This window comes from Camelus ferus, chromosome 22 (genome assembly GCF_009834535.1).
Source record: "Camelus ferus isolate YT-003-E chromosome 22, BCGSAC_Cfer_1.0, whole genome shotgun sequence".
In the NCBI taxonomy this organism is placed as follows: domain Eukaryota; kingdom Metazoa; phylum Chordata; class Mammalia; order Artiodactyla; family Camelidae; genus Camelus; species Camelus ferus.
In genome coordinates, this window is record NC_045717.1 from 15,771,078 (window position 1) to 15,785,645 (window position 14,568).

General features: G+C 53.6%; 1 protein-coding gene across 2 annotated transcripts in view; it reads right to left on the minus strand.

Annotated features, from left to right (window-relative positions):
* Window positions 1-248: 248 nt before the first annotated feature.
* The window catches only part of UPF1 (UPF1 RNA helicase and ATPase), a 32,110-nt gene continuing 17,790 nt past the window's right edge, over window positions 249-14,568 (minus strand). Inside the window, exons 6-24 of one of the 2 annotated variants that reach the window (XM_032465208.1) lie at window positions 14,225-14,386; window positions 13,479-13,596; window positions 13,231-13,329; window positions 12,563-12,671; window positions 12,255-12,414; window positions 12,033-12,151; window positions 11,400-11,564; window positions 11,203-11,317; window positions 10,492-10,635; window positions 9,857-10,070; window positions 6,878-6,995; window positions 6,335-6,491; window positions 5,970-6,112; window positions 5,533-5,707; window positions 4,982-5,063; window positions 3,656-3,817; window positions 3,304-3,521; window positions 2,828-2,950; window positions 249-2,096 (exon numbers count right to left, since the gene is read on the minus strand). In XM_032465208.1, the coding sequence (XP_032321099.1) occupies window positions 2,831-2,950; window positions 3,304-3,521; window positions 3,656-3,817; window positions 4,982-5,063; window positions 5,533-5,707; window positions 5,970-6,112; window positions 6,335-6,491; window positions 6,878-6,995; window positions 9,857-10,070; window positions 10,492-10,635; window positions 11,203-11,317; window positions 11,400-11,564; window positions 12,033-12,151; window positions 12,255-12,414; window positions 12,563-12,671; window positions 13,231-13,329; window positions 13,479-13,596; window positions 14,225-14,386 (2,580 nt within the window). In that variant the 3' untranslated portion in view covers window positions 249-2,096; window positions 2,828-2,830. The remainder of the gene's footprint in view (window positions 2,097-2,827; window positions 2,951-3,303; window positions 3,522-3,655; window positions 3,818-4,981; window positions 5,064-5,532; window positions 5,708-5,969; window positions 6,113-6,334; window positions 6,492-6,877; window positions 6,996-9,856; window positions 10,071-10,491; window positions 10,636-11,202; window positions 11,318-11,399; window positions 11,565-12,032; window positions 12,152-12,254; window positions 12,415-12,562; window positions 12,672-13,230; window positions 13,330-13,478; window positions 13,597-14,224; window positions 14,387-14,568) is intronic. The other variant, XM_032465209.1, reaches the window with a different exon arrangement.

A 14,568-nucleotide genomic window follows, 5' to 3' on the forward strand; every position in this document is an offset into this window, starting at 1 on the left:
ACCGGCCCAGCCCTCCCAAGCTTCCTATTCGGCCCAACAGTCTAATGCAGCTGGACGCTGAGAAATGCCCCTGCACAGACCCAGACACTGCTCACAAGAGGGGCCCAGGGTCCCTTTTTCCAGTCCCTGCTGCGCAGGTTTGGCGTCTCAACTTTGCCACCAAGGTGGCCCCAAATCCCCTGCCCCCAACCAGCCAGACCCCCAGACCAAGTGCTCTGCAGTTCCCCTGTAGTTATCCAGACCCGGTGTGAAAGCAAGAGCGGTTTATTAAGATTTTACAGGTGACAAAAGAGCTTAAAACAAAAGACCAAAAATCAAGTTACATTGCCTTGGTACAGATGCTCCTTGATTTGGAAAACTCATAGTAACTGCTGCTAAGGTGGAGGAAAAAAAGCAAACAGCACAAAGTGGAAGCAAAGCATTCCAAGGAACAGAACAGGGTGGGTGGGTGTGTCACCCATGGGGACGGCGCACAAGGGGTCATAGCGAAAACCTATCCAACTCTATGCAGCTACCAAAAGAAGTGGGAACCGAAAGCCCTACAGCAATGGTAATAAATAAGAGACCTTGCCAGAAAGGTGGCCTGTGTGTCTCCATTTCTCCCATGTACCAGCTGGAATCTGGAGACTTTGGGATGAGGGCCAGTGTAGGGCACATGGGGGGATACTGGGGTTCAGGGTCATCAGGGCCTGGGTAGGCAGAGTTAAGGTTAGACGGTCCCCAACTAGGTCCCACCAGGGAGGCTAATTCTCCACCATGGTGTGCAAACAGCTGAGATGGCTCCACCAGCTAATTACTACTCCCAAGTTGCAACCCAGACACAGGTAGATGCTTCCCTGTACCACCTGATGTGACAAACTCCAAGCCCTTCAGCACACAACTTATTTCTGAAACTTATTCCTGCCCTCACCCCTGCCCAAGGCAGAAACAACCCCACCTCACTGAAGCTATGCCCACAAGTAGGAGGACTCCAAACTAAGGGGGTAGGGTGGGGAACAAGGAGCGATTAGGCGCTTGGTGAGTCTAATCGGCCACAGGAACCATGGGCGCTTCCCTGGGGACAGGGACAGATCCCCCTGGCTGCCGCTTTCCACCAAATCCTTAGGAAGGACCCCGGGTAAGAAGCCACTGGCCAGGGAACAGCCACCTTCCGGTCCTCTGACCTCACGGCCAGTCCTGCCTGAGGCCCCTCCCAGGGGGCCGAGTCCACGGTGCACGGGACGCGCTCTGCTTCTTGGAGTCCAGCAGAGACATGGAGCCGCCTGCCTGGCCCAGGACTGTGCTCCCTTACCGCCCTGATGCACAGGGAGAAGCCGCTGGAAGCTAAAACTGAAAAAAAAAAAAATTTTCCTCCGGTCACAGGTGTTCATCCTAATCTTGAGTTGGGTTGGCTCGTTTAAACTTCATTTCTGGAAGCTTCTCACATCTCCCAGGTCCACCACTAAGATTTGAGAGACAAACTCAGAAAAGTATATTTTTCAATTCGCCTTTTAAAGAATCTTTAAAAAACAAACAAAACCCCCAAACAAGTATTTTCTTTAAATGAAAACCTGACAACACAGGCAGTGTGACTGCGGCGGTATCAGAGCCGGTGTGGACGGAACCCGCACTTGGAGGGGCTCTACCGGCATGGCCGCCACCTGCAAGGAGCCTGCTCGGCACAGAAATGCGAAGTTTTTTCCAGCTAAAACGTAGTCCCCTTTCAATAAAAGAGAAAAAGAAAGAAAAGAATAGAGGAAAGGGCTACTCTGAGATGAGGGTCTTCCTCCCTCCGCCCTGGTCGCAGACCCAGGTGTGGACGCGGCGAGCGCGGGGCTCCTCAGCGAGCGGGGCTGGCGGGCTCGCTGGCGGGCGGTCCTCGGCCGCCCCACCTCCCGCTCTCCCTTCTCCTTCTCCTCTCCGCCACGTGCCAGCAGTGGGCGCTCGCTCTGTCTCGGGCTCCTCTCTCCCTCGGGTGCTCCTCTCCCTCTCCTGTTGCTCACAGTGGTGCTTCAGTTTTAGCAGTGGAAAACAGGTATCCATTTATTTTTATTTTTTATTACCCAGAATAAGATGCTGATGGACTAAGCCACGTAGCTTAGCTCTTCCGCCGCCACCTGTCGGGGAGGGAGGGAGGGCGAGAGGCTTCAGAGAAGGTGGGAGCCTCAGGGAGCTCCCAGGCCTGGCCCGGAAGGCATGGGGTTTTTTCCCCGACTCCACTCTGCACCTGTGTCCTCATGTGTGAAATGGGGCCTCAGATGCCAACCAGGTGCCCCGACCAGTAACTTTCCACCCAGAGAGAAGAAGGCTGAGAGCTAAGGGTACTGAGCCTTAGCACAGTATGAAGAGTGCTAATCCTTCTCCCAGCAGCACAGCAGCCCACTTTCCTGCACAGAGACAGGTGAGGGGCAGACCTCAGGCCTACACTTGCCCTGCTCCAGCCACACACATCACGGACGGGGAACCATGCAGCAAGGCCCTCACAGGCACCTAGAAGCACCTCCAGAGGTGCCCGTGTACCAGGGAGCTGAGACCCTTGCCACCCTCATGAGCTCCCTTGTTGGGGCAAGAAGTGTGTCCGCCTCCTCCCTGCCTACTCGGGTGGCTGGGAAGCCCCGACATCCACCCCTTTCTCACTAAGCTCTAGGACCCTCTCCAGAGAGGATAATGTACAGGAGGTGTGCACGAAGCTCACGTCCCTCTGACAATGTGAGCAGAGGTGCAGAAACCCAAAGTGACAGGTGCCAGGATGAGCTGGCCCCTCGGGGACTTGAGGCTCCCACCACGTTTCCCGAATTTCCCTAGAAGTCCAGATCCCAGAGAAGACCTCCTCCAGAGGCTGGCTTGCCTTCTAGTACTGGGACAGCCCCGTCACTCCGCCGTGCTGGTACGCCCGCTCTCCCTGGTATGTGGAGTCTTGTGACAGCGCCACATCAATCTGTGACTTAAACTCATCTCCAAGGTAACTGTCCTGGAAGACAAGGTTGGAGAGATGAGCACCCCGTTGGAGGACGTGTACTCATCCCCCCAGCCTCTGGAATCTGCTGTGTCCAGCCCCTCACCAACCCCAGAGAACAGTCTGGAAACTTACCCTCAAGCCTAAGTGGCAGGAAATCCACATTGGTTACCCTGCCATTGGAGAGAGGTAACCCAGGCCAGCTACCCAGGACAGTATTGTGCATGGAATGTTCTAGACCTATAGTCCCACTGCTATGGTCTTTAGGGGTGAGTGTCAGGGTGTCTGTGTGTGGGGCGGGCTCCCTGGGCTGATCTGACTTCCCTGTGGGTGTGAGGTGTCTCCAGTTAAAGTGCCAGAGGGCTCACCTGGGACAGCTCAGGCTGGGAGAGGCCGGGCTGGCTCATCTGGGAGGGCTGGCTCATGGAGATGTAGCCCTGGGTCAGGGCACCCTGTGAGAAGGGCTGTGACGCCACGTCTTGGCTAGCCTGGCTGTTAGGGAGATTCGTCTGACTGGGCCCAGGAAGCCCAAAGCGGTTCTTCTGGCGCCCCCCACGACCAGTCTTGCCTTTCGGGGTGCCCCGGCCTGAAAGACAGCAGTCCAGGGTTCCTTGAAGGAGGTTCTGAGCCTCACAGACAAGCACACCTGCTCAGAGCCTGGATGTGAATAAACTCCAAGGCCAAACTGATCTTCCCCACAGAATGCTGCTCAGTACTCACCTGCAGCTGGCCCATTAGCTTGTCCAAAATACCCCGGCGGTGGCATGGGTGGCATGACTAGATTAAAGGGGATGGGAATGTTCATGGCGGCCACGTGGCTGGGGCCAGCACTGATCATGCCAATCTGGTCATGGGTCTGGAAGTACATGTTTGAGGGCCGGCCTACAAGACACAAGGTGAATGGCAGGGGTCACACAGCATCCAAATGATTCTGTTGCCTGCCCTTCAAATCAGCTGGTCTGCCCACAGTTGAAATGTCTGTCTTTTCCTGTCACTGAACCTCTTCCCCCAGGGAATTGAGAATCACTGTTCCACGGGGATCTGAAAAACTGAAAACCCCTACATTTCTAATCTTTTTTAAAAAGCCCCTTTTATGGCAAATGTTATATTCATATTACATGCCACCGCTGCCACCACCACCCCTCCCCCATCAAGCAAGGAAACGTCTAAGCTTGACAGACCAGCAGATCTCACTGAAGGCAAAAGACCCAGGGCAGCCCTGGGTCTAACCAGACCCACACTGGACTCAGGGATGAAGGATGGACCCAGGAAACCCTCAGCTACTTGGCGACTCGTTGGATGTGTGATGAGAGCTCTGTTGTTATTAAAGAACACAACACCCAGTCTGAGCCCAGCAGTCAGGAGAACACTGGAGCAGGGAAAGGGGTCCTGCCAATTTAACATGTAAGAGGAGCAGCCGAGTGCACCTGCCCTCAGGAGTGGATGACAAACACATGAGAGGTTGAAGGCCAATGTATAACTCAGGCAGGTGGCACAGAGCCCACAGGCTCAGGGTCCCAGGAGGTAGGGATCTGGGGGGATGAACGGCAACCATCCATAGATTGGCTCAGGGAAGAGGAAGAGTTCCGGGCAACAGGAACTAGCCTTAGTACACACACAAACCTCACACAGGAAAAAAGGGCGTGCGCCTGACCCTGAGGTCTGACAGACCTGAGCTAAAGCTTCAGGAAAGCAGTGAAACCTGAAACGAGGCTGCAGGTGTGACCTTTCCACTGAGAAGGCGAGCAAAGGGCAGGCAGGGTTGGGTGGAAGCACAGGGGCAAACAGGCAGAGCTGCAGTAAGTACTTGCTGAGAAACTGCTATACATAGAGCTGTATTACTTAAAAAAAATCTGGTTTTCAGAAACTGCCAAAGACCAATTCTCTGATTTCAGACAAAAGAAGCGGAGAAAGAACTCTCACTGTCAGACAGGTTTCTGTGGACTGAGGCTTGGGAGGCCACTCTAGCAGTAACCAAGCTGGAAGCTGTGGGCATGGGAATAGTCAACAACCGAGGGGCCAGCTTGGTCCCCCACAGAGACTCACCCTGGCTGCTCCGGTCATAGACTGATCCTGGGATAATCGCCTCCCGGGCATCATACATGGCTGTTGTCATGAATCGGGCTCCCTGGAAAGAGTTTAGAGGAATTAAGTGAGGAATTTATCATGTCAACACAAGGAAGAACTTTTCAAAGAACTGGTGGCCTGGGAGATGGCCAGGCTGCACCAAGGACACCCCCGAGCCTTGCTGGCTTATCTGCTTTGGCCTTGCTCGCTCCTCCTGACCTGGCCTTTGATGCTGAATGTTTCTATCTCTGGGCTTCAGGCTGAGCAGCATCCACTCCCTAAGCCCCCAGGGCACCTCAGGTTTACAAAATCTCCTGCTTGTATCTGACTCTGAGGTGCCACCTGTGACGTAGCATCCCAAAAGGCTCAAGACCAGAAAGGCCTCAGAACTCTTGGGAAACCTGGCACGGGGGGCTCTGTGGGGTCAGGCCAGCAGGCATCGCTCCTGTTCACACACTGACATGTGTCATGGCTTGGGGAGAAAGGGGCTCCCAGCAGTCCCCGTCCCCCTGCCCGCAGCTGGTGCTCACTGGGTTGATGGTGTTGACCAGCTTCCTGGGCTTGCTGAACTGCATGAGGCTCTCCCGCAGGTTATTCAGGGGCCCCTCCACCAGCACCTTCTGCTCCTTGTAGTAGTTCAGCAAGTGGTTCCAGAGAGGCTGCTTGGACAGGGCCTTTGGGTTGCCCACAATAATGACCCCGTATCTGCAAAACATGGGCAAAAAGACACTGAGCTTAGCGTCACGTGGTGAGCAGAACATGACACAAAATGGTCTGAGACAAGACCAAACAAACCCAAAACCCAAATCCAATGTAAGGGTGCCTAGGAACCCCTTTCACCACACAGGAGCCGCGAGGGCCACCCTCCACGTTCCTGCCCAGATGCCTGGCCTGTCTGTGCCAGCACCCACCAGGAGTGCTGGGGACAAGTGAGTAACTGCTCACGACAGGACTCAGCCCTCCATACCGCGCTCTGGTCAGGGCCACATTAAGCCGCCTGGGGTCGTTTAAAAATCCAATGCCTTGGTGCTCATTCGCCCGCACACACGAGAGGATGATGAAGTCCTTCTCACGCCCCTGGAACGCATCCACACTGGCGATTTCCACCTCCTGGAAAGGGCAATGGTCATGGTCAGCCAGCTGGCTTCCTTCAAGGACTCCCAGCCTGCACAAAATGTGTCGAGATGCACCATTAAATCCCACCGTCAAGTCTGGGACCTGAAGTCTGCAGAGCCCCCAGGTGCCAGCCACCTGCCTGCTGCATCTCCACTGCAAGGTGGTCAAAGGTCAGCGCCCTTGGTAGGACCCGGCAGCCAGACTGGGCGTGCGCACCTGGTAGAGCTTGGTGTGCAGGGAGCCGCTGAACTGCATATACTGCACTAGGTAGGAGCGCTGGCCCTCGTAGGGCGTGATGATGCCGATCTGGTCTGGCTTGGCACCTGCCTTCAACAGCTTCGTGGTGATCTTCTCCACATTTGCAGCCTCCGTCCTAAGAAAATTGGGCTTTCACTTCGCAGGTTCCACTCACGGGCTCCTGAGACCTGAGTCTGGAGGCTGTGGAGGCTCGGGGCAGCCCACCTCCAGCGCAGCCCCGTGAAGGCCCCACTTGGTGCGCCCACAGTTGGGCTGCCCCATCCTTCGTCAAGAGAGTCGTGAAGGACACAAAAGGTTCATACATGGGCTTATAAAGGATCTGCTCATCATAAAAATAGATACTGAAAAGATGAGGTGGAAATATGCTGTTGGTTTAAGCATCTGAACAGAATGAGGATAAGGAAGGCAAGGAAGTTTCACCACCACAAAACCAACAGGTTGGCGGTCACTGGACAAGCCATCACTGAGGCCAGCAGACGCTGCAGAAGAGTCCTTGCTTACCTGTTCAGGTAGGAGGTGCCTGAGCTGGCAATCTCCTCTTGGCCCTGGGTCACGTAGAAGAACATCGGTTTATCTGGTTGGGGCCACTGGAAGTCAAAGCCCTTCTTCACACGATCCGCTGTCATTATGGACAGAAAAAAGAAAGCATTCCATCAGAGAAAAAAAAGAGTAGCCGGTCTCGGCTGAGCTGATGGAGAGCTGAGTGGAGGCCATGCCACCTTGGGCACAGGCACACAGTGGAGGGGGAAACAGCAGGCTCCAGGCAAGAGACTCAGGACTGCAGGGCCCTGGGGAGGCCACCGAGTGGGTCCTCTGACCAAAACTCCTAGGAACACTTGGCACTGTGCCTAGAACAAAGCCGGCTTACTTGCTACAGATCTCACCGGTAGCACTTTCTGCAGTCTGTTTAAGAAAACTTTGCCTATGCCAGTGTAATGAAGGTTTGCTTCCAGAAGCTTTATGTTGTACCTTAAGGGACCCATAAGCCCTTACAACTGGCTTTTATGGATGACACTGTTGAAATCTGTCCCATTGGTCCCACAAACCAGGGCTCGTAGACAGGTGGGTCTGCCTCTAGACTCTATCCTGGGTGCTATGCCCAGTGAGTCGTCAACTGCAGCTTTACAGTAAGTCCTGACATCTAGTACTTCATCAGGCTCTTCGTGTTCATCTTGGGTGCTTGATCCTATGCGTGTCCTTATAATTTAAAAAATCAGCTTGTCAAATCATACATCCCACCACCTCTTTGAAACATCTTGACTGGAGTTGTACCTAATTAACAGATTAGTTTAAGAAAACTCGTATTTTTGCATCAAAATAGCCTAACATTGATGAAGGAAGTCTGACATCTGAGGGAAGTATGATCCTTTTATGTCAAGCTGGAAATGAGGCAAAGCCCACCTCTATCGTTCAGGTGAGGGCAGCAGCTGGCCAGTTCAGTAGCCAGTTAGCCCAGAGGCTGTTGGCAAACATTTAACCACCTGCTGGGGGTGGGACAAGGGCTAACCTACAGTGCTTGCCAATCCCTGTGATGTAAACACTCCCACCACAGCTGATGTCCGGCTACCCTGAGTCAGAGGGTCTGGGCAAGCGCCGGCACTGCCCTGGACAGGGGTCACTTCAGGGAGCTGGTCACGCTGAGCTTTTAGAGTCAGGTGCTGTTACATAGGCGTATTCACCGAGTGAAAACTCATTAAGCTGAACACTTTAAATCCACGCATTTCTTTACACTTCAATAGAGAGTTTTAAAAATACACTTATTGGGTGCTATGTCCTGGGCACTAATGGTACAGCAGTGAACGAACCACCACCACCAACCCCTGCTGTACAGAGACGCCACCGTGGAGGTAGGTGGAACAAGGCTGGCGAGGGACTGAATCAGTGTTAAGTGGCGGCTTTCCCAAGTGTCAACTGTGTCAGAGAATCACAAACAAGCTCCTCTTGGCCTGGCCTTTTCTACCCTCATCACCCAATGGACTGGCAGCATTCTAAGTGTCAAGACTGCACAACACAGCAGCTGAGTGGCCCTGGACAGGCACGTATGCTGTCAGCCTCAGTCTCCTCATCTATAAAGTGGGCGAAACAAGGCCAATAGGGCAGGCTGCTGGCATCAACGAGACACTAAGTCTGTGGTTCTCAAACACTGCTCTTAGAACCCCTTTACACTCTGAAAAGTTGAGGAGCCCAAACAGTTAGTCTCTGTGGATGACATCTGGTATTTATTGTATTTTAAATTTAAAATATTTTTTTAAAGTTCATTTAAAAGTAAACATATTAACTTAAAAACACTTTTTATAAAAAGTAACTATATTTTTCACTAAAATATATTTAGTGAATTTTTGCAACTCATTTCACTATACTGTTCCCAGGCTCCCATGAGCCCTTGCAGTATGTAAGGATGGTCAGGCCTCACAGATGCATGTGGTTGGAAAAGGGAAGCCTGTTTTGTGAGCTTTTTCACTACTGCGGAATTCTGCCCCTGATTCTACAGGAAAGATGGACAGGAGGTCACCCTGCAGTCAGTGATGATGGCCTCTCTACTCTGCCCTGTGCTCACATGAATTCTGACCCTGAGTGACTTGGCAGCACTCCTGCTGGCCCTTGGAATAGGAAGTGCCTGCTCATCCAGTCAGGAGGACCTTCCAAAGGCTGACGCACCTGACATCTGTCACCACCAAGATCCCAACAGAAAAGCCACTCAGCATCAGGAAGACTTGGTCAGCTCATACTAGGGAACATGGGTTTTCCAAAATTCTAGTATTTATTTTAATGCTCAGATTTTAGCACTGGTGATGGATCCTGTCAGTTGTTCTCCTTGAAGCCACAGGCTTATTTTGATCATTTTTAGGAAAATTCCTGCTGAATATCCCAGGCTGCATAACTACAGTGTGTCTGTGAGTCCTTCCTTCAAGAACCTCACACCTGACAAGTGTCTTAGGAGAACTTCCTCTCCCATCACACACAGAATCACAGCAACATGCACTCAAGGATTAGTAAACTGAGTTGTCTTTGCTTCTGGATCCAGGACACTGCCCGCCACAGGCGTGTGGTGGTAACGACGACACACAGCAGTCTGCTTGTACCACTGACTTGTGCTGAGGCTTCTGAGCCATTAGCAAGTGTCAGCACAGCCAAAGGGCACACAATGCCCTGGTGTTTCTATGAAAGCAGTTTGGCCTCAGTTGTGCAGAGGTCTCTGAGACCCCCAGAGCCCAAACTTTGAGAACCTCTGAGGAAGGAGTGGGAGGGGCGGTCAGCTCTGCCACCCCCTCGTCTATATGCTGTATATTGTGAGCCAATGGTGGGGATTCTCATGTAGTGACTCTGAATTTCACGAGGACATGGACTCCCCCTTGCCCACAACCCTGAGAATGTCCCACACTCTAGAGTGTACGTTCTGTCCCATGGACCACTGTGCCTCTGAGGCACCCCTTGCATACAAGCTGTCACTTACGCCCCTCGCTCTGAGCCGAGCATTACCTGCAGTGACACCGTTCTGAAGAGAGCCCTCGTAGAAGATGTTGGATGGGAAGGCACTGAGCGCAGGGTGCATCCGATACTGGACCTGGAGGCGGATGGGACGGATGCCCAGCACCACCAGGCGCTCGAAGAGTGACTGGGACAGCCCGGCCTTGGCCGCCTTCTTGCACATCACCACGGGGCCCAGCTGGCAGTGGTCACCCACAAGGATCAGCTGTGGTGAGAGGCCCACACACAAGTAAGAAGCTCAAGCATGAAACAACCTAGAAGTCCACTCAAAGGGGACCAAGAGGCCCAGGGTCCATATAAACACCTGGCTATGAGAGTTCAGGTGGCAAGATACTGACTTGGGATGGGAAAACCACCCACCACATACATGAAACACACAAACTTGCACTCAGAGCCCACACAGAAGCTCTGTGCCTAGTCCACCCTTCAGAGACCACCCCACCCCCCCAACCAAAGGGCCTGCTGTGCATCCCTCTGTGCTCTGTCAGGGCATCAGCACCGCAGGACATGAAAACAAAACAAACAACAAAAACAAAACTTCAGCACTAAGAATTATGCAGAATTGGAACAAAAAAGAATGCACACCAATTTTCAAACAAGACTACAATGGATGTGCTGCAGCCCACCTGCTTGGCTCCAAGGACCACGGGGACCATGCACTCTGGCTCGGTGGCCTGGGTGCTTTCATCGATTAAAATGGAGCGGAACTGCATCTTGGCAAGCCTCGGGTCCCCCGCGCCCACGCACGTGCAACAGATGACATCAGCGTTCTGGAAAAGAAAGTGTGCCAGGCATCAGGGCACTAGACCCCAAAGGGCAGGCAGGACAGGACACAGACACCATTCTGGTCCAGGCCCTCTGCAACAACTATGAAAACAAGTGGTCCTTCCCTGACAACATCTACTATCCAGGCTGTGATGACACTAACTTTTGTGGTCCTAAGTGGTTGGGCTTCACGCCTAAGAAAGGGCTCTGTGCCTCGAGACAGCCTCTGAGGGGCAGTGCTGAGCAAGGGAAACCGACTATCAGGCTGAGATCGTTTTTGGTTGGTTTCTTACAAAAAAGCAGGAGACAGCAATCCAGCTCCCCCCCACCCCCAGGGTGTGCAGACCAGGTTCCCAAGATCCCAGCAGAAGGGAGGCTGGCAGGGAGTGGAAGCCTAAAAATCATGTGTTTCAGGCAAGATGTCTCTGTGTGATCTCAGGAAGAGCATTAGAAGGAGGTTATCAAAGTTTTCTCCTCAAATGCAAAAGAGTATCCAAACAGGTCCTTCAGTCCTAACGAAGCCCTGAGGCCCAGGCCAGTTCCAGGGCAGCAGGGTCGGGGGCAGAGCTCACCATGAGCAGCTCCCTCTCAGCAGTGCGCTTCAGGGCCCGGTACCGCTTCTCATCTGCGGACGACAGCTCCCCAGTCTCATCCTTCAGCTGCTGCAGCTTCTGGAGCTCTGGCATGCTGGAAAAACAGGGGCGTGTGAGCCGCCAGGGCCTAGGCGGAGGAGATGCACCTCACCTGAGGTCAGTTACCCAACACCCACCTGTCCATGTTTCTGATCTGGTTGTGCAGGGCCAGGAAGGACACCGGGGAGTCAATAGCCTCGCGGCTCTTTGCACAGAGCCGCACAACTTTCAGCCCGGTCTGGTGGATCTTCTCAGTCAGCTGATCCACAGCTATGTTGCTTGGAGCACAGACGAGCACAGGCCTTCAACACAAGGTGAGCCAAGGTCTCAGTGCTCGCCCGAGAAAATCCTAATTAGCTAAGACTGTTGCTCTGAATCACAGGAAGTGGAGCCAGTTCGAGATCTAAGACTAAAGCCAGGAATGACACGATACTGAAGGAGCTAAAACCCAGACGGTCTGGAGCTTCCTATCCCCACCTCATCTTTACTCTACTTGTGCAACACCCCGTTAACAACTGAGACCGACATCCTCACCTCCTGCCCACACCATGAAGACTTTCAAAGCTCCGAGATGCACATAGGACAATACAACCCAGGATGAACCTACCCAGCGCGGCCTTTACAAGAATGGCAGGCTTGCTTGTTCAAAGCAACCACAAGGGCCAGATCTTACGCAAACGGTGAAATGCAGCATGCCAGGCACCCGGGGCCCTGAGCCCTCCTGGAAGACTGGCCTCCCCCTCACTGCCTTGAGCCGTGCAGAGCCCTACCCATTGCCTTGCCGAGCCAGGTGGTAGACGATGGTGGCTGAGGTCACTGTCTTTCCTGTGCCCGGTGGTCCCTGGATCAGGCTCAGTGGTCTCTGTAGCACAGTCTTGACGGCATAAACCTTCAGACACAAGTGGCCATTAGGGGTGCAGGCATGGCGGAGGGCCGCTCACCCGGCAGGCTCTGCAGTCCAGGACCCCCCTGCCCCCGGGACAGGTGAGAACCTGAGAGTGGTTGAGGTCAGGGAGCCCCTGTGCCGTGAAGCGCTTGGGCAGCTGGCACTTGATGATCACATCCTCCACCTCGTGGCCGAGCAGCTTATGGTAGATGTAGCCCGACACGGAGGTCTCATCCACAGCAAAGGTTTTCAATGCACTCTGCATCCTGTCAGGAAAGGGCCAGGTCAGTGGCGTGCAGACCTGCTCCTCTGTTACGGGGAGAAGCCCGGGGATGCTGGAGGCAGGAGCCACACCAAAGCAGGTGACTGAGAAGCAGTTGCAGGGAAGTAGAGGCGGGGAAGGAGGCGACATACCTGTCGAATGAGGTTGACTTCCACACAAAATCCACTTGGAAGTTATGAGTCACCTCCACGGGCGCGCCCACACTGCTCCGAAGCTCAATGGCAATCTCATCACCATAATCTGCCACTGAGTTAAGTTTCACCCTTGTCAGAAGCCTTTCTGAGGAGCCCGCATTCGGATACTGAGGAGGCAGACCCTCCTCTGCACCAAACAGAAAACGCAGCCAGTGAGGCCCAATCTCACTGACAGATTCAGCCCACTGTCCGGGACCACTGCAGCCAGCAGTGTCCTCCCTGTGAGCCTGGGGCAGCACCCAGTGCCAGCATGGAGCAGCCAAGCCCAGGGCCCAGGTGCCAGGTCCCAACCGTGAGCAACTGCAGAGCCCGCAGGCACAGAACTCGAAGCGCCCTGGCTTCTGCCTAGCCAGCTCTTTCATCAGTTTTATACAAACAGTGCGACCTCAGAGTACAACTGAAGAAAGGGCTCAATGATTGGAAACAAACATGACTCAAAAAAAGGCTCTTGCAGCCGTGGCCGTACCCAACACCCTTCCCTGCACCTGAGGCTTCAAGAAGGCTCCCTGTGCCGACCCCCACACAGGTCTCCTATGCTCAGGACAAGCTCATCAGAGACGTGGGCAGAGGGTGCCTGTGCCAGCCCTTCTTTACACAAAGGATACTATCAGGGACCTTGATAACGTGGCCGATCCCTTTCCACAAGGGCGCCAGGTCCCCTTTGTACCGCAGGCATATCTCGTCCCCCTGCATGAGCCGCATGTCTTACAGGGAAAAGAGTAAGAAACTTAGTGTTTTCAACATGCGCCACAGACGCCACCATAAAGAGTTTAAATTAAGGGATACTTTACAAGGGTGGAACTAGGAATTTTATGCTACTTATGGTCACAAATATTTTAAAACTTAAAATCACCTCTTAACCAAATTATGACTAAATCCTCATTACCAGAGTCAGTCTTGGGCAAAGTGAAGTAGGCGATTCTCTTCTTGTTAAGGCCCAGGTCCCACCTGACCGTGATGTTATCTTGAGTCTGAGCACATAAAAAATAAGAGCCCTGTTAGCCTGCAACACAGACACGGGCCTGGACTCCTCGTGTCTGGGTTTCCACAAGCGTGTGCCCTACAGTGAGCGGCACCCGATAGCCTGAAATACCAAGGGCATATCCGGGAGAGAAGTCATCAGGACCCCTAAACCTGCACAAGACGACCAGGAGACCCCCACATGATGTCTGTTCTTGGAGGCAGCTTCTCTGTGGGCTGCGGACGGAGAAAAGGAAGCTGATGGCTGAGGATGCAGCCCGTGAGCCTCGGCGCTCTTGCTTCCTGTGCATGGTCTCTGCGGGACAGACACAAGCAGTGTCCTCGGCAGCTGTGGGCTCCTAGGGTCTGACTCTTGTGGCTGCGGGTAAAGCCTACGAACCCGACTGTGAGGAATTTTTGTTGAATTTAAAATCAGAAAACACCTAGGCGGGTGTCTGGCTCTGAGTGATGGGGCATCTGCCCACAGAGTGCTCCCTCGCCTGTCCTCCATCCACGGTTCCGTCTCTCGGGGGCTGTGCCTCAGCCCACATCAGCATCTGCAGAGAAAACTGCCCGCCCCAAGGCTCAGAAGAGATGCTTGGTTAAAATGACCAGACCCTCCTGCACACACCACATCACCTGGGACTCCTTTAGTTTCTTATCGTAGTCGGCCTCCAGCTTGACCAGAGGGCCGAATATGTTCTGGTACTGGTAAGCATCCTCATACCGCAGGAGGACATGCTGTGGCTCCTCATCCACTCCTGGCTTCTCCAGGTCCTCCAAGGTGGCAGACGGATTTTCCTAGAGGACAAGAATCAGCACCATGTTCTTTCCTCTTTTCACCTCTATTGGGCACACCCATCACTTCTCAGGATGAGCTGATGTTGGGCTCATGGAGAGAAGGGCACCCAGTGGTCGGTGGCACCCATATCAGGAAGTCAACATGGCACACAGAGGTGGACACCGTGGCAGCCACATAGCCT